At 41.3% G+C, this 18,715-nt stretch overlaps 1 protein-coding gene across 2 annotated transcripts; it reads right to left on the bottom strand.

Moving 5' to 3' along the window:
• Positions 1–7: 7 nt before the first annotated feature.
• pih1d1 (PIH1 domain containing 1) lies at positions 8–16,269 on the bottom strand. 2 transcript variants are annotated; one of them, XM_064988735.1, is made up of 11 exons: positions 16,199–16,269; positions 14,468–14,556; positions 9,611–9,671; positions 9,325–9,513; positions 2,068–2,129; positions 1,893–1,974; positions 1,619–1,715; positions 1,368–1,400; positions 1,149–1,227; positions 225–368; positions 8–107 (listed from the first exon to the last, which is right to left on the bottom strand). In XM_064988735.1, exons 2-11 carry the CDS (start codon positions 14,546–14,548, stop codon positions 72–74), a joined length of 864 nt encoding a protein of 287 aa, XP_064844807.1. In that variant the 5' UTR covers positions 14,549–14,556; positions 16,199–16,269; the 3' UTR covers positions 8–71. The 2 variants fall into 2 exon arrangements, with proteins under 2 accessions (XP_064844807.1, XP_064844808.1); XM_064988736.1 differs by having other exon boundaries at positions 14,468–14,551.
• Between the last annotated feature and the right edge of the window lie 2,446 nt (positions 16,270–18,715).

Genomic DNA, 18,715 nt, shown 5'->3' with positions numbered 1-18,715 from the left:
ACGGTGATTAAAAATAACAGCTTTATTTTCATATACAACAAAAACGGACAGATATCTGACATTCAGCTTCTTCATGAAGACACCACTGGCATTGTCACCGTGAGAATCTGTGGAGAGAGAAAGGGGAGGCGGAGAGAGTGAGAGAGGAGAACAAAGAGTGTCAATATCAGACACCGTGTGTCAGTGAATAGCTGTACTGCGTTTTAGAATGTGTGTGTGTGTACCTGTGTGTTGGTGTTGAACTGTGCTACACTGCCGTCCTGGTCAATGAAGAAGGGAATGAAACAGTCCAGATGAAAGAGGGAGGGCCGGGCATTCAGGACAAGCCTGTCCTCCCCAAGGTCCAGAACAAGGGAGAGAGAGGAGGCCTGGAAAGATAAGGGAGGGAGGGAGTGAAGGAGAGAGGACAAGGGAAACATTGCTGGCTTACGTATTACTGTCAGAATAAGCACCCAAAGTTGACCAGTAAAAAAAACTCTGGGTCCTATTAAAATCACTGCCACATATGTTGATTGGATAATTATTTGAAAAAGGTGTGTTAGTGCTGGGCTAGAACAAACCCCAGCACATCCTGTGCGTCCTCAGGACCAGCTAAGAAGAACACTGGCATAGAGTATAGGGAGGGAGTGAGGAAGCTGTTTAACACGTTGAGAATATGAAATTAAGAATGGGTTTACAATAGTATATAGATTATAGATCTACGGGTGAGGAAATGGTTTGAGTATAAGTGGTGAAGGAATGGGTTTAGGACCTAGTCTATAGGGCAGGGGTGTCGAAACTGTATAAATGATCATGATAAAATATGGCTTGCGAGGGGGTATAATCCAGCCCCCCGGGTTAAATAAAAAACAAACTCAATATACTTTAAAATGACTAAATAATGGACCTACATTCATACAGTTTCTTGACTGTGTCCAGCTCGCTAATAAATCACTAAATAGTCAGAGAGCATCGAAATTCCCAAAAAACAATGGATAGAGGACTATTCGTTGCAAATTTTGACGGTGAAGAAATTACCGATTTTTAGTGCGGCCCTCCGAATGCAGCCCCTGGGGCCAAATGACTGACACCCCTGCTATAGGGGAAGAAGTTAAACACAGAGTATAGGGAGAGAGAGAGATGTGTTTAGGACTGGGCTTGTCTCTCACCACTCCAGGCAGCTGTATCTCTGCTATCAGAAACTCTGGATCACCTACAGGGGGCTCCACCAGCAGACAGAACTCTGGCCTGGAGATGGATGGAGAGAAGAGACGAGAGGGAGAGAGAGGTGGGTTAGCGCAAGAGAGTGAGAAAGAAGGGGAAAATTCACATGTTCCAGTTTGGTATGTGACAATTAAATCCACAGCGGAAAACTCAGACAGACCTACCGTTTGGCTGGTTCTGGCGCTGTGCGAGTATCCCTGTGGAGAGAGAGCGCGAGAGAGAGAATGAAGGGGGAGGGAGGGAGAGAGGAGATTGAACTCCTCCACATACAGACTGTAGTTAACTCTACACCATCCTGTAGTGGTGAATTAATGATAACAGATGTGAGTTGTGTGGTGTGTGTGTGTGAGAGAGAGTGAGGGTACAAAAAAAAAAAAAAGAACGAGAAAGAAAGAAAGAGCAAGCAAAAACATACTTGGGTTCTATTTCCTGAATCACAGGTTTGCTCTTAGTGCGAATATTTTGTTCGTTCACAGAGCCCAGAAACTTCCTGTTCTTCAGAACCTTCCAGTCTGGGAGGGAAGGAGAGAAAAACACAGGATGCAAGGTCAAACAGATGGATATTACCTCATCTGGAGCAGAACACACAGAACATGGGTCTGATTAATGCTCACTCACTCACTCACATGAAACATAAAACAAATCCATATTGAAGCTTACACGCACACTGAAGATACAGGCATACATACCTCGGCTGAGCTCTAGGTTGTATTTGTTCTCCAGCCCCTCCAATGACACAGCGATCAGGAACTGCTGGAATAGAGGATCCTTCTACAAACACACAGACATAAGTTACACACACACCCCTGCAAACACACACACACACACACACACACACACACACACACACACACACACACACACCTGGCATTTCTGGAAGAACTCTTCACTGATGACCACGTCGTAGGCTGTGCAGCCTTGGGAGTCTGTGGGCACAGGACAGAACCAGGTCACAAGCAAGTCTTGAGATCCGAGTCTCAAGTCGAGTCCCAAGTAGAACATGTAATCTCTCGAGTCAAGCCCAAGTCATGCATTCTATGAGTTAGTCAAGTCACAAGTAAGTCATGCAAATAAATGATCTATACATGCAATGACTGAAAATCTTTGATTAGCCTATGTAATTGTAAAATAGGGACCTTGGAACGGTGGTAGGGGAATGAAATCAGCAGAAGGCAGGTTGACGTGCTCAGAGTGTATATTATTTACAGGTCTTGGTGATCCAATGGTAAAAACGCCATATCATACAAAATATACAACTCGATTGACCAAATATACACGGTCAAAAAAGATTGCTTCTGTATCAGGGTGTGACCTGTCCTATCTGAACGGACACAGGTAGAGGGTAAGACTGCACAGCATCCCCTTGAGAAACCAAATCGAATCTGTCTAACAGGAGCTCAAACAGGTACAGTGCCTTCAGAAATTATTCACACCCCTTGCCTTTTTCTACATTTTGTTGTGTTACAAGGTGGGATTAAAATGGATTTAACTGTAATTTTTTGTCAACGATGTACACACACAAAAAAAAAAATATATATATATATCTTGATTACATAAGTAGTCAACCCCCAAGTCAATACATGTTAATCACCTTTGGCAGTGATTACAGCTTTAAGTCTTTGTCGCTAAGAGCTTATACAATATTTGCACATTATTATTTTAAAAATTCTTCAAGCTTTGTTAAATTGGTTGTTGATCATTGCTAAACAGCCATTTTTATGTCTTGCTATAGATTTTCGAGACGATTGAATTCAAAACGTTAATTAGGTCAAAAACAACCCAATTCCTTGCCAATGACAAGCATACCCATAACATGATGCAGCCACCACCATGTTTGAAAATATGAAGAGTGGTACTCATTGATGTGTTTTGTTGAATTTGCCCCAACATAACACTTTGTATTCAGGATATAAAGTTCATTTCTTTGCTACATTTTTTTTCAGTTTCACATTAGTGCATTATTGCAAACAGGATGCATGTTTTGGAATATTTTTATTCTGTACAGGCTTCCTTCTGTTCACTGTCATTTAGATTATTATTGTGGAGTAACTATGATGTTGTTGATCCATCCTCAGTTTTCCCCCATCACCGCCAATAAACTCTAACTGTTTAAAAAAAAGTTACCATTGGGAACCATACATATAATACTGTGTGTGGTACAGAGATGATGCAGTCATTCAAAAAATCATGTTAAACACTATTGCACGCAGTGTGAGTCCATGTAACTTATTGTGACTTGTTAAGGACATTTTTACTACTGAACTTATTTAGGAATGCCTTAACAAAGGTGTTGAATACTTATTAACTCAATATATTTTAGCTTTCCATTTTTAATTAATTTGTAAGAACATAATTCTACTTTGACATTATATGGTATTGTGTGTAGGCCCCAGTCAAAGGTTGTTTGCACTATGAAGCAAGTCCCCATCAAGGATTTGCCTGTATTTGGCTCCATTCATTGTTCCCTCTATCCTTACCAGTCTCCCAGTCCCTGAAAAGCATCCCGATAGAATGATGCTGCCACCACCATGCTTCACGGTAGGGATGGTGTTAGACGGGTGATGAGCTGTGCCTGGTCTTCTTCAGACATTTGCATTCAAGACAAAATGTTCAATTTGTCTCATCCGACCACAATCTTATGCCTTACACTCTGAGTCTTTCACGTGCCTTTTTGCAAACTCCAGGCGTGCTGTCACGTGCCTTTTTCTGTGGAGTGGCTTCTGTCTGGTCACTCTCCCAAAAATGCCAAATTGGTGAAGTGCTGTAGAGACTGTTGCCCTTTTGGCAGGTTCTCCATCTCAGCCAAGGAACTCTGTAGCTCTGTAGGAGTGGTCATTGGGTTCTTGTTCACCTCCCTGACCAAGATCCTTCTTGCCCGGTTGCTCAGTTTGGTCATACGACCAGCTATAGTTAGTTCCATATTTTTTCAATTTCCCACTGGAACAGTATAAAACTAGAAATAGTTTGATACCATTCCCCAGATATATGCCTCATCACAAATCTCTCTCAGCGCTCTCCAGACAGTTCCTTGAACTTCATAGTATAGTTTCTGTTCTGACATGCACTGTCAACTGTGGGACCTTATATAGACTTTAGTATTTTTCTAAATCATGTCCAAACAATTGAATTGGCCACAAGCGGACTCCAATCAAGTTGTAGTGATATCAAGGACGATCAAAGGAAATTGTTTGCACCGGAGCTCAATTTGGAGTGTAATAGCAAAAGGGTGTGAATATATATGTAAATTAGATATTTTCACATTTCGTTTTCAATAAATTAGCAACAAAAGAAAAACATGCTTTCACTTTGTCATAATGGGGTATTATGTGTAGATGGGTGAGATACATCTATTTAATCCATTTTGAATTCAGGATGTATCACAAGAAAATGTGGAATAAGTCAAGGGGTTTGAATATGTATAACAAACGGGTACTTTTTCCACCACCGAACATTTCAACAAGAGAACAAGCGCTCTCCAATGGTGGGAGTTTGGAGAGTGCAAATGGAGAGACACGCCTAGGGCATTTTGACATGCCAAAAGACCAGTAGGACATATGATAGTAGGCCTAATTGTTGCTTGATGCTCCATTGCTGGTGAGCTTGCTAAGTACATAGTTAATATTCTTGATCATCAAACTATTTTTGGAACTGGATTTTGATTTTCATGGCACACGAAACACCTGTCTGATTCACGCCTGTCTCAGTGGACTAATCCGTCGTGGAGGCTGTGGGGATGACATGGTCCAAGAACAAGGGGAGTGTGGCTAAGATGCACTAGGCACGTCTCTCTCCACAATGCACTCTCTCGCGCCATTTTGTCAGCATTCATTGTTTCATAACTTAAATTGTGGTTAAGTTAGTGGTTATCAATTTCCCATTACATATCACCAGTAGTACATTGACCGTTAATTGCTATAATTTATAAATTACAATGATTGTTTGATTATGGTAATTTCTGTTGATGCATTCAATATAATATTATTATTAGTTGTTTACCAGTCTCATTGTCGAAGTGGACACGTTGTTTGCAGAGCTATACTTGTGAGAAACAAGTTTTGGTTTATTTCACTCCATTTACGAATTTAGTCAATTGATTGTCATTTGATTGGTGTGCTCATGTCAATGTTGAGTAAGGACACACACCTGACTATGCAAATAGTAGTATGCCTAGGCTACCTGGCCTGCGCGCAAATGTAGGCCTACAAATGTGCCCATTTGGGGATGCCTAATACCATTAGAATACATTGAGAATTACAATAGTTCCTTAATGTATTTGAATCACTCTCCCTTTCGATAACCATTTGTAATGAAATGGAAAAAAAGTAATGCTCTGATCCAGTGGAAACGTCTTGAAATACCTGATATCGCTTTCCCAGAAACCCAGAGGGCCCCAGACAACAAGTTTGTTAGGGCGAGCTTAGGGCCGGATCCATTTGATATTTGATTTTTTTTATATTAAGTTTGTTGCAGACAGGTCATGCATAGCCAATTAGATGTATGGGATATTTATTTTCAAAATTAGGATATTCTCTACCTGCAGGATGCAATGTTTTTATTTGTTGGCTTTATGTAGGCTATTCTTATATAGTTGCCAATTGCAATACATTTACATTTAAGTCATTTAGCAGACGCTCTTATCCAGAGCGACTTACAAATTGGATAGAAGTTACTTTTAGATTTGTATCATTTTCATTTAGATATAATTCAGATTGTCATGTGGTTAATGATTGATCATTTTAAAAAAGGAAACGGAAAAAGATTGCCGACCCCTGGTGTAGCCTATTACCGGCAACTTCAGGAGCATAAAGCAGAATCTGCGAAGACCAGCAGCAGTGGGGTGGGGTCGGTTTTTAATCAAACAGTGTGCTTAAAGCATCAGAAAAGCTCAGTACATACCGTATAGGTGAAAAATACACCTTTTAAAATTTCAACCAAACAATTGGTCGAAAGAACAGACAGCTCTCGGTCGACCAAGATATTTTTTAGTTGTGGACAGCCCTACCGCAAATATATGTATGGCATATATCATTATTGATATAACCATCATATCAAAGTAAACTTGGAAGTAACGTGATGATATGTTGTGTGGTCCTCCCACTACGACTCAGGAAAACATGCAGTTTATTATGCTACACATTAAATAAGTTATAATAAATACAGAGAGGTCTTACTCTGGTGACATGATGATTGGTGCTTGGCTGCCATTTGACAAAAGAAATCTCTCACTCTTATCCATAATGATCTCATCATGTAGGTTGACTACCCATGCAAGGACCAGAATGGGCATAACGGTGTACATAACGCAACAGTTTTTGTGACAAAACCATCAGTAGAGTTGAAAACGTGATGGAAACCGATTTAACTTGGATTTTTTATTAGGTATATGATAATTTACATGCAAAAGTTCTTATGTGCACCATGAAATCACGCACAGCCTTTGATCCGCAATAAGGTAAATGCTTTGTAATGTTTCTAAAACAATAAATTTGTTACTAGTTAAAAGTGGTATATTGCTCAATTTTATTAACATTTTTGTGACCCGATGAGGCAAAAAATTTCAGCTGCCCCTTTAAGGGCAGAAGGTTACCGTGGCAATGAGGGGCACTCGAGTCATCAGTGAAAGTATGCCTGTGAGATTCTGACTAGTAACAGTATAAGTAAATTCATAACTTGGAAAACAACCTAAGTAATGTACACTGCTCAAAAAAATAAAGGGAACACTAAAATAACACATCCTAGATCTGAATGAATGAAATATTCTTATTAAATACTTTTTTCTTTACATAGTTGAATGTGCTGACAACAAAATCACACACAAATTATCAATGGAAATCTAATTTATCAACCCATGGAGGTCTGGATTTGGAGTCACACTCAAAATTAAAGTAGAAAACCACACTACAGGCTGATCCAACTTAGATGTAATGTCCTTAAAACAAGTCAAAATGAGGCTCAGTAGTGTGTGTGGCCTCCATGTGCCTGTATGATCTCCCTACAACGCCTGGGCATGCTCCTGATGAGGTGGCGGATGGTCTCCTGAGGGATCTCCTCCCAGACCTGGACTAAAGCATCCGCCAACTCCTGGACAGTCTGTGGTGCAACGTGGCATTGGTGGATGGAGCGAGACATGATGTCCCAGATGTGCTCAATTGGATTCAGGTCTGGGGAACGGGCGGGCCAGTCCATAGCATCAATGCCTTCCTCTTGCAGGACCTGATGACACACTCCAGCCACATGAGGTCTAGCATTCGCTTGCATTAGGAAGAACCCAGGGCCAACCGCACCAGCATATGGTCTCACAAGGGGTCTGAGGATCTCATCTCGGTACCTAATGGCAATCAGGCTACCTCTGGCGAGCACATGGAGGGCTGTGCGGCCCCCCAAAGAAATGCCACCCCACACCATGACTGACCCACCGCCAAACCGGTCATGCTGGAGGATGTTGCAGGCAGCAGAACGTTCTCCACGGCGTCTCCAGACTCTGTCACGTCTGTCACATGTGCTCAGTGTGAGCCTGCCTTCATCTGTGAAGAGCACAGGGCGCCAGTGGCGAATTTGCCAATCTTGGTGTTCTTTGGCAAATGCCAAACGTCCTGTACGGTGTTGGGCTGTAAGCACAACCCCAACCTGTGGACGTCAGGCCCTCATACCACCCTCATGGAGTCTGTTTCTGACTGTTTGAGCAGACACATGCACATTTGTGGCCTGCTGGAGGTCATTTTGCAGGGCTCTGGCAGTGCTCCTCCTGCTCCTCCTTAAACAAAGGCGGAGGTAGCGCTCCTGCTGCTGGGTTGTTGCCCTCCTACGGCCTCCTCCACATCTCCTGATGTACTGGCCTGTCAGTACAGCGCCTCCATGCTCTGGACACTACGCTGACAGACACAGCAAACCTTCTTGCCACAGCTCACATTGATGTGCCATCCTGGATGAGCTGCACTACCTGAGCCACATGTGTGGGTTGTAGACTCCGTCTCATGCTACCATTAGAGTGAAAGCACCGTCAGCATTCAAAAGTGACCAAAACATCAGCCAGGAAGCATAGGAACTGAGAAGTGGTCTGTTGTCACCACCTGCAGAACCACTCCTTTATTGGGGGTGTCTTGCTAATTGCCTATAATTTCCACCTGTTGTCTATTCCATTTGCACAACAGCATGTGAAATTTATTGTCAATCAGTGTTGCTTTCGAAGTGGACAGTTTGATTTCAAAGAAGTGTGATTGACTTGGAGTTACATTGTGTTGTTTATGTGTTCCCTTTATTTTTTTGAGCAGTGTATTATTGGACAAAGTCTCACTTTAGTAGACTTTCAAGTAAATTAGGCCAACTTTTATGCCTGTGCACAGTGCTTCTAAAAATGTATCTTCAGCACCTCAATCACAGTGCGCACAGCTCCCCTGCCAGGTAGTGTGTTGCTGCAGTGGGATATATTGTAGGATTCGTAGTTCTTGTGTGATTATCTACCAACTATGAAACAAAATGAGAGAAAAACTTTGAAAACAGCTACCGCAGCATTTATTTTGCTATACTGTACAAAGTGTAGCTGATTGAACACCCCCGATTTAGGGTAAAGGTTTGGGGGGGGTGAAAAAACTAATGGTTGGGAAGAACTGCTCCGGTACAAGTACACACTTCAGGGATAAGTGAAGCGGGTTGAAGGAGAGTATTAAACAAGGAGAGGAATTCATGCAGGAATATTGGGATACATGGCTGCGTTCCAATTGTTCTCCAGAAGTGTACACTCCTTCCCTCCCTCTCTTGCTTTGAAAAGTAAGCATGGCTGGAGATGGTTTCCACCATATTCCTCACACCAGTCCATTCTTAAATCCAAGAGGGGCAGTGTAAGAGTGAACACCGAGAGAAGTGTAGAGAATCAATGCACGTCTACAACTGACACTTAGTTCCTTCAGAAAGTATTCATACTCCTTGGCTTATTCCACATTTTGTTGTGTTACAGCCTGAATTCAAAATGGATGAAATATGTTTTTTCTCTCACACACCTACACACAATACACTATAACAACTAAGTGAAAACATGTTTTTCGATATAACTCCATGATCAGAATGGAAAAACTGCATTAACTGTTAAGTCAAGACATCCTCAGAAAGTAGCCATTCACTCACTGTTGTCCACCTCTGTGTGGGCCTCTCCGATGCTCATGGGCACTCTGTATCCTGTGGGGTCTTCTGATTCTAGGAGCTCCACTAGTGCCTCCCTGGAGAGGGGGGGCGGGGGCGGGACGGCAGCAGACTGGCAGATGTTGACAAATACCTTCCGTTTATCAGGCAGGGTGAAAGTCTTCACACACAGACCTACGGATTCAACAAACACACCGCTGTTGTTTATGCGTGTGTGTGCGTGTGTGTGTGTGTGTGTGTGTGTGTGTGTGTGTGCCAAAGGGAGACTGACCAGGCTGTGGCCGGATGACTCTAGAATCACAAGGATTTTCACTTTGCATTTTTCCCATTGTCTAAAAGAGAGAGAGAGTAAGATGAGTAAGAGAGAAAAAGAGAGAGAAGGAAATTGATTCAATGCCAGGCACATTCTCAGTAGAGATTTGCGTTGCAGAGGCAGTTGCAGTCAGGTGCATACTTTGGATTTGCATCAAATTCGTGCAGATTGCTTGGCAGAAATGGTATCAGAAGAGGAATATTAATATTTTCTTGCACACATATCCAGATGATGCCGTGCACCATTTTGCGCAATGACACTGTAGGTTTGATCAGGGCTTAAGTTGAGGATGGATAGATGCATGCAGGGATAAATGTTTACACAGTTGACTTTTGAACAGAAAACTGGATTGACTTTTGAACTGAAAATTGGATTGGGACCAGGATTATGTGCCTGAGATATGTGTATGATGCTAAAACTACAAAATTATGATTTTCTCATTTCAAGAGCTACAGCTTAATTACAAAATCTTCATCCTTCCTACGCTCATGGTTGAAGAACAATTCAAATGGCCACAAATGCATTTAACCTAGGCCCTCATATCCAGCTTCATTGAGAGCCAAAGCCAAAGTTATAATCTTGATAGAAGCTGTGAAAACAACATAAATGGCAATATATACAGTGCCATCAGAAAGTATTCACATCCCTTGACTTTTTCCAAATTTTAAATTAAACAAAAGCTGAAATGTCTTGAGTCAATAAGTATGTGATCCATTTGTTATGGCAAGCCTAAATAAGTGCAATAATAGTGTTTAACATGACTACCTCATCTCTGTACCCCACACACAATTATCTGTAAGGTCCCTCAGTTGAGCAGTGCATTTCAAACAGAGATTCAATCCAAAGCCTAGCAAAGAAAGGCACCTATTGGGAGATGGGTAAAAGCAAGAAAAAAAGAGAATACATTGAATATTCCTTTGAGCATCGTGCAGTTATTAATTCCACTTTGGATGGTGTATCACTACACCCAGTCTCTACAAAGATACAGGCATCCTTTCTAACTCAGTTGCCAGAGGAAGGAAACCACTCAAGGGATTTCACCATGAGGCCAATTGTGACTTTAAAACAGTTACACAATTGAATTGGTGTGATAGGAGACAACTGGGGATGGATCTACAACGTTGTAGTTACTCCACAATACTAACCTAAATGACAATGAAAAGAAGAAAGCCTGTACAGAATAAAAATGTCTTATGGTATGCTTGTCATTGGCAAGACGATGGAGTTTTTTTTACGATAAAAAGAAACGGAAAAGAGATAAGCACAGGCTAAATCCTAGAGGAAAACCTTCAGTCTGCTTTGCAACAGGATTCACCTTTCAGCAGGACAATTTTTTTATTTTTTTTTATTTTATTAAAATAACCTAAAAACACAAGGACAAATAATACACTGGAGTTGCTTACCAAGATGACATTGGATGTTCCCGAGTGGCCTGGCTAGTTCAATTTATGGAAAGACGTAAATGGCTGTCCAGCAATGATCAACAACCAACTTCACAGAGCTTGAAGAATTTTTTAAGACTAATGTGCAAATATTGTACAATCAGGGTGTGCCTCGCTCTAAAAAGACTTACCCAGAAAGACTCAATGCTGTAATCGCTGCTGAAGGTGATTAAAATGTGTATTGACAAAGAGGGTTGAATATTTACAGTTGAACTCGGACGTTTACATACACCTTAGCCAAATACATTTAAACTCCATTTTCACAATTTCTGACATTTAACTAGAGTAAAAATTCCCTGTCTTAGGTCAGTTAGGATCACCACTTTATTTTAAAAATATGAAATGTCAGAATAATAGTTGAGAGAATTATTTCTTTCAGCTTTTATTTCTTTCATCACATTCCCAGTGGGTTAGAAGTTTACACACACTCAATTAGTATTTGGTAGCATTGACTTTAAATTGTTTAACTTGGGTCAAACATTTTGGGAAGCCTTCCACAAGCTCTCCACAATAAGTTGGGTGAATTTTGGCCAATTCCTCCTGACAGAGCTGGTGTAACCGAGTCAGGTTTGTAGGCTTCTTTGCTCGCACACGCTTTTTCATTTCTAACCAACAAATATTCTATAGGATTGAGGTCAGGACATTGTGATGGCCACTCCAATATCTTAACTTTGTTGTCATTAAGCCATTTTGGCACAACTTTGGAAGTATGCTTGTGGTCATTGTCCATTTGGAAGACCCATTTGCGACCTTACTGAGCGGCCTTTCAGGTTATGTCGATATAGGACTCATTTTACTGTGGATATAGATACTTTTGAACCGGTTTCCTCCAGCATCTTCACAATGTCCTTTGCTGTTGTTCTGGGATTGATTTGCACTTTTCGCACCAAAGTACGTTCATCTCTAGGAGACAGAACGGGTCTCCTTCCTGAGCGGTATGACGGCTGCGTGGTCCCGTGGTGTTTATACTTGCGTACTATTGTTTGTACAGACAAACGTGGTACCTTCAGGCATTTGGAAAATGCTCCCAAGGATGAACCAGACTTGTGGAGGTCTACAATTTGTTTTCTGAGATCTTGACTGATTTCTTTTGATTTTCCCATGATGTCAAGCAAAGAGGCACTGAGTTTGAAGGTAGGCCTTGAAATACATCCACAGGTACACCTCCAATTGACTCAAATTATGTCAATTTGCATATCAGAAGCTTCTAAAGCCATGATATAATTTCCTGGAATTTTCCAAGCTGTTTAAAGGCACAGTCAACTTAGTGCATGTAAACTTCTGACCCACTGGAATTGAAAGTGAAATAATCTGTCTGTTAACAATTGTTGGAAAAAGTACTTGTGTCATGCACAATGTAGATGTCCCAACTGACTTGCCAAAACTATAGTTTGTTAATTTAACAAGAAATTTGTGAGGTGGTTGAAAAACAAGATTTAATGACGCCAACATACATGCACATAAACTTCCGACTTCAACTATATATATATATATATATGTTTTAAATACAGTGGGGCAAAAAAGTATTTAGCCAGCCACCAATTGTACAAGTTCTCCCACTTAAAAATTAGAGAGGCCTGTAAATTTTCATCATAGGTAAACTTCAACTATGACAGACAAAATTATTATTTTTAAATCCAGAAAATCACATTGTAGAATTTTTTATGAATTTATTTGTAAATTATGGTGGAAAATAAGTATTTGGTCAATAACAAAAGTTTATCTCAATTCTTTGTTATATAACCTTTGTTGGCAATGACAGAGGTCAAACGTTTTCTGTAAGTCTTCACAAGGTTTCCACACACTGTTGCTGGTATTTTGGCCCATTCCTCCATGCAGATCTCCTCTAGAGAGGTGATGTTTTGGGGCTGTTGCTGGGCAACAGAGGACTTTCAACTCCCTCCAAAGATTTTCTATGGGGTTGAGATCTGGAGACTGGCTAGGCCAATCCAGGACCTTGAAATGCTTCTTACGATGCCACTCCTTCGTTGCCCGGTCGGTGTGTTTGGGATCATTGTCATGCTGAAAGACCCAGCCACGTTTCATCTTCAATGCCCTTGCTGATGGAAGGAGGTTTTCACTCAAAATCTCACGATACATGGCCCCATTCATTCTTTCCTTTACACGGATCAGTCGTCCTGGTCCCTTTGCAGAAAAACAACCCCAAAGCATGATGTTTCCACCCCCATGCTTCACACTAGGTATGGTGTTCTTTGGATGCAACTCAGCATTCTTTGTCCTCCAAACACGACGAGTTGAGTTTTTACCAAAAAGTTCTATTTTGGCTTCATCTGACCATATGACATTCTCCCAATCTTCTTCTGGATCATCCAAATGCCCTCTAGCAAACTTCAGACGGGCCTGGACATATACTGGCTTAAGCAGGGGGGCACGTCTGGCACTGCAGGATTTGAGTCCCTGGCGGCGTAGTGTGTTACTGATGGTAGGCTTTGTTACTTTGGTCCCAGCTCTCTGCAGGTCATTCACTAGGTCCCCCCATGTGGTCATGGGATTTTTGCTCACCGTTCTTGTGATCATTTTGACCCCACGGGGTGAGATCTTGCATGGAGCCCCAGATCGAAGGAGATTACCAGTGGTCTTGTATGTCTTCCATTTCCTAATAATTGCTCCCACAGTTTCTTCAAACCAAGCTGCTTACCTATTGCAGATTCAGTCTTCCCAGCCTGGTGCAAGTCTACAATTTTCTGGTGTCCTTTGACAGCTCTTTGGTCTTGGCCATAGTGGAGTTTGGAGTGTGACTGTTTAAGATTGTGGACAGGTGTCTTTTATACTGATAAGTTCAAACAGGTGCCATTAATAGAGATAACGAGTGGAGGACATAGGAGCCTCTTAAAGAAGAAGCTACAGGTCTGTGAGAGCCAGAAATCTTGCTTGTTTGTAGGTGACCAAATACTTATTTTCCACCATAATTTGCAAATAAATTCATTAAAAATCCTACAATGTGATTTTCTGGATTTTTTTCTCTCATTTTGTCTGTCATAGTTGGTGTACCTATGATGAAAAGTACAGGCCTCTCATCTTTTTAAGTGGGAGAACTTGCACAATTGGTGGCTGACTAAATATTTTTTTGGCCCCACTGTAAATGTTTGAAATTTGCTTCCACTTTGACAGAGTATTTTGTGTAGATCGTTAAAAAAATTTTTTTTTTACAATTAAACATTTGAATCCTATTTTGTAACACAACAAAATGTGGAAAAAGTCAAGGGTTGAGAATACTTTCTGAAGGCACTGTAGGCCAGAGTCAAATGGGCATACCCAATGTGTATGCCCACTTGGCAGCAATTGGATGTCAATGGTGTTCATCTTTAATAAAGTGCACACTTCAAATTTCTTTTAACACAATCATCCAAACCTGTATTAAAAGCTGTTGGTAGAGCTCCTCTTGCTGCTGCAGTTCCATTTCCGAGCTCAGGAGACACGAATCTGCCTCCATCTTCTGTTCTACAAAAGAAAGAGCAAGAGATTAATCTGGAAGAATCTTCATCAGATCCCAAAGGCTACATCTTAGGTCCAAACACTGATGCTAGAAGATATGGCATTATATGTACTCTCTGCTATCGCATTGTAAGCAGTACTGGAATGCCAAGTCTGGGACCAAAAGGCTCCTACCTACATGTACATAGTACTTCAATTAATCACCTTACCAAAACTACAAGCACTTATTACCTCAATCCCCAACTACCTCGTACCCCATTACACTGACCCAGAACCGGTACTCCTTGTATATAACCTGTATATAGCCTTCACTGGAACTAAGGGACCTAGCCCGAACCATGAAAAACATCCCCAGACCATTATTCCTTCTCCACCAAACATTACAGTTCACACTATGCATTGGGGCAGGTAGCGTTCTCCTGGCACCTGCCAAACCCAGAGTCGTCCGTCGGACTGCCAGATGGTGAAGCGTGATTCATCAATCCAGGGAACGCGATTCCACTGCTCCAGAGTCCAATGGCGGCGAGCTTTACAACACTCCAGCCAACACTTGGCATTGTCGAATGGTGATCTTAGGCTTGTGTTCAGCCTGTAATCGAACCAGGGACTGTAGTGACGCCTCTTGCACTGAGATGCAGTGCCTTAGACCGCTGTGCCATTCGGGTTACCGACGTAATTACAAATGTTTTGTCCTACCTATGGTATACGGTCTGATATACCACAGCTTTCAGCCAATCAGCACTCAGAGGTCGAACCACTCCGTTTATAATTAAGCAATAAGGCCCGAGGGGGTGTGGTATATGGCCAATATACCACTGCTAAGGGCTGTTCCAATACACGAATCAACGCGGAATATACCACAGCTTTCATCCAATCAGCATTCAGGGCTCATCCAATCAGCATTCAGGGCTCGAACCACCCAGTTTATGCTTCAGAATGCATTGTTTTGAATTATAAATGACCCAACCGAAACCAGGTGGGCGGTTTGTCACCTTCGACTCCTAAGCTCAAAAAGTTTTTGTCATGAGTTCATTTGAATTGGAAGAGTCTGAAGCTTTACCATACATGAATTAGACCAATTCAGCCACTTATGGAAACACAACATCACCATCACGTCTATAAATTCTCATTATAAACTGGGTGGTTCGAGCCCTGAATGCTGATTGGCTGACAGCCGTGGTATACCACATGTATGACAAAACTGCTCTAATTGCGTTGGTAACCAGTTTATAATAGCAATAAGGAACCTCTGGGGTTTGTGGTACATTGCAAATATACCTGGGCTAAGAGCTGTGTCCAGGCACTCCGCGTTGCGTTGTGGTTATGAACAGTCCTTGGCAGTGGTATATTGGCCATATACCACACCCACTCGGGCCTTGTTGCTCAAATATTTGTGTGCGTGCAGTCTTTTCAGAAATTGCGCGAGCAGATTACTATAACATTTACGCAACCGTTATAAATGTGGACCACAGGAGAGCGTTGCTAGGGACAAGTTAGCAATGTACGTTAGCGAGCTAGCCCAGCTAGCATTAGCTAGCTATGTAACATCTGTCGAACAAAAAGTATTTAAACGTCAGTATATACACATGTGTGAGAACACTAAGAAATGCATTGGGGTTATTTCGCTTTCAATGAGGATAACACGTACCTTATTTCACGTCCTGCTTGGTTTCAGCAGCTAGCTACAACCTCTTCTTCGGTGGGGTTTATCGGCGGTTGGCATCCAACGTTATGGTGCATTACCGCCACCTACTGTACTGGAGTGTGGGACAGACAGGGACAAACTAAATCCTACCTGTCAGCCCCGTTGCTCTTAAAAATATATAAAATATAGATTAGAATATATAATTAGAATATATCTAATGACCTTCTCCTCAATATATTCTAAACTAATTTCCTGTATCCCCTTCTCCCTCATACTAGATTTCAGACTCTCTCTCTGTATATTCCATATACAGTTGAAGTCAGAAGTTTACATACACCTTAGACAAACTCAGTTTTTCACAATTCCTGACTTTTAATCTTAGTAAAAATTCTTCCCTGTTTTGGGTCACTTAGGATCACCACTTTATTTTAAGAATGTGAAATGTCAGAATAGTAGTATATAATGATTTATTTCTGCTTTTCTTTCTTTCATCACATTCCCAGTGGGTCAGAAGTTTACATACACTCAATTAGTATTTGGTAGCATTGCCTTTCAATTGTTGAACTTGGGACAAATGTTTTGGGAAGCCTTCCATGAGCTTCCCACAATAAGTTGGATGAATTTTGGCCCATTCCTCCTGACAGAGCTGGTGTAACTGAGTCAGGTTTGTAGACCTCCTTGCTCGCACAGGCTTTTTCAGTTCTGCCCACAAATTCTCTATAGGATTGAGGTCAGGGCTTTGTGATGGCCACTCCAATATCTTGACTTTGTTGTTCTTAAGCCATTTTGCCACAACTTTGGAAGTATGCTTGGGGTCATTGTCCATTTGGAAGACCCATTTTCAACCAAGCTTTAACTTGCCGACTGATGTCTTGAGATGTTGCTTCAATATATCCACACAATCTTCCTCCCTCATGATGCCATCTATTTTGTGAAGTGCACCAGTCCCTCCTGCAGAAAAGCACCCCCACAACATGATGATGCCACCCCCGTGCTTCACGGTTGGGACAGTGTTTTTCGGCTTGCAAGACTTCCCCTTTTTCTCCAAACATAATGATGGTCAGTATGGCCAAACAGTTCTATTTTTATTTAATCAGACCAGAGGACATTTCTCCAAAAAGTACAATCTTTGTCCCCATGTGCAGTTGCCAACCGTAGTCTGGCATCTTTAAGGCGGTTTTGGAGCAGTGGCTTCTTCCTTGCTGAGCGGCCTTTCAGGTTATGTTGATATAGGACTTGTTTTAATGTGGATATAGATACTTTTGTACCCGTTTCCTCCAGCATCTTCACAAGGTCCTTTGCTGTTGTTCTGAGATTGATTTGCACTTTTCGCACCAAAGTACGTTCATCTCTAGGAGACAGAACGCGTCTCCTTCCTGAGCGGTATGATGGCTGTGTGGTCCCATGGTCTTTATACTTGAGTAATATTGTTTGTACAGGTGAACGTGGTACCTTCAGGAGTTTGGAAATTGGTCCCAAGGATTAACCAGACTTGTGAAGATGTACAATTTGTTTTCTGAGGTTTTGGCTGATTTCTTTTGATTTTCCCATGATGTCAAGCACAAAACCACTGAGTTTGAAGGTAGGCCTTGAAATACATCCACAGGTACACCTCCAATTGACTCAAATGATGTCAATTAGCCTATCAGAAGCTTCTAAAGCCATGACATCATTTTCTGGAATTTTCCAAGCTGTTTAAAGGCACAGTCAACTTAGTGTATGCAAACTTCCGACCCACTGGAATTGTTGACAGTGAATTATAAGTGAAATAATCTGTCTGTAAACAATTGTTGCAAAAATGACTTGTGTCATGCACAAAGTAGATGTCCCAACAGACTTGCTAAAAATATAGTTTGTTAACAAGATATTTGTGGAGTGGTTGAAAAACAAGTTTTAATGACTCCAACCTAAGTGTATGTAAACTTCTGACTTCAACTGTTGGTTGTAAGTCTGTCATATAGTGAAAATACCATCATTGAACTATTATTATCTATTTTTCCCCATTACCCACAAACACAATAAATGTTGCACTTTGTGCTCCACACATTATTGAGTCAGAAAGAACACAGTTCAACCAATTTGAATAGCACAGTTAAAGCAAGACATAGTTACTTGGTTGTGATACTTTGTTGGCTTTGTCAAATGATTTTGACTTTGGCTCTCAATGAAGCTAGAGATTGAGGACAAATGGTAAATGTTTTTGTGGCCATTCCATTTGATCTTTAACTTTGAGCAAAGGCAGGGGGGAGTGACTGTACGATTGAGGCAAAAATATGTTGAATTGTTGTTTGCTTGTGTGGTTGAGGATGTTTGAGCCTTTTCATTTGTTCACAAATGTTACTGTACCATATGTTGTTGTAAAAAAAAACGTTTTTTATGATGCCATATTTTTTCAAATTAAAAGTGCACAGATTTCTTGATCCACTTGAGATGGACATTGGTGATTTGGGAACATTACCAGTTTGAGAGCTTTTAACGTTTGACCTTAGTTAGGAAAGCCGTAGCTCCTGAAATGAGCAA

Source organism: Oncorhynchus masou, chromosome 15, assembly GCF_036934945.1.
Source record: "Oncorhynchus masou masou isolate Uvic2021 chromosome 15, UVic_Omas_1.1, whole genome shotgun sequence".
In the NCBI taxonomy this organism is placed as follows: Eukaryota; Metazoa; Chordata; class Actinopteri; order Salmoniformes; family Salmonidae; genus Oncorhynchus; species Oncorhynchus masou.
The sequence above is the reverse complement of the archived record's forward strand: the minus strand, read 5'-3'. Positions and strand labels throughout refer to the sequence as shown.

Excerpts from the sequence above, each read along its gene's own strand:
- pih1d1 (XM_064988735.1), bottom strand. The coding sequence starts at position 14,548 with ATGGAGGCAGATTCGTGTCTCCTGAGCTCGGAAATGGAACTGCAGCAG. Across the intron at positions 9,514-9,610 it reads AGTCATCCGGCCACAGCCTG|GTCTGTGTGTGAAGACTTTC; the intron begins GTCAGTCTCCCT and ends TTGAATCCGTAG. Across the intron at positions 1,975-2,067 it reads AGTTCTTCCAGAAATGCCAG|AAGGATCCTCTATTCCAGCA; the intron begins GTGTGTGTGTGT and ends GTGTGTTTGTAG.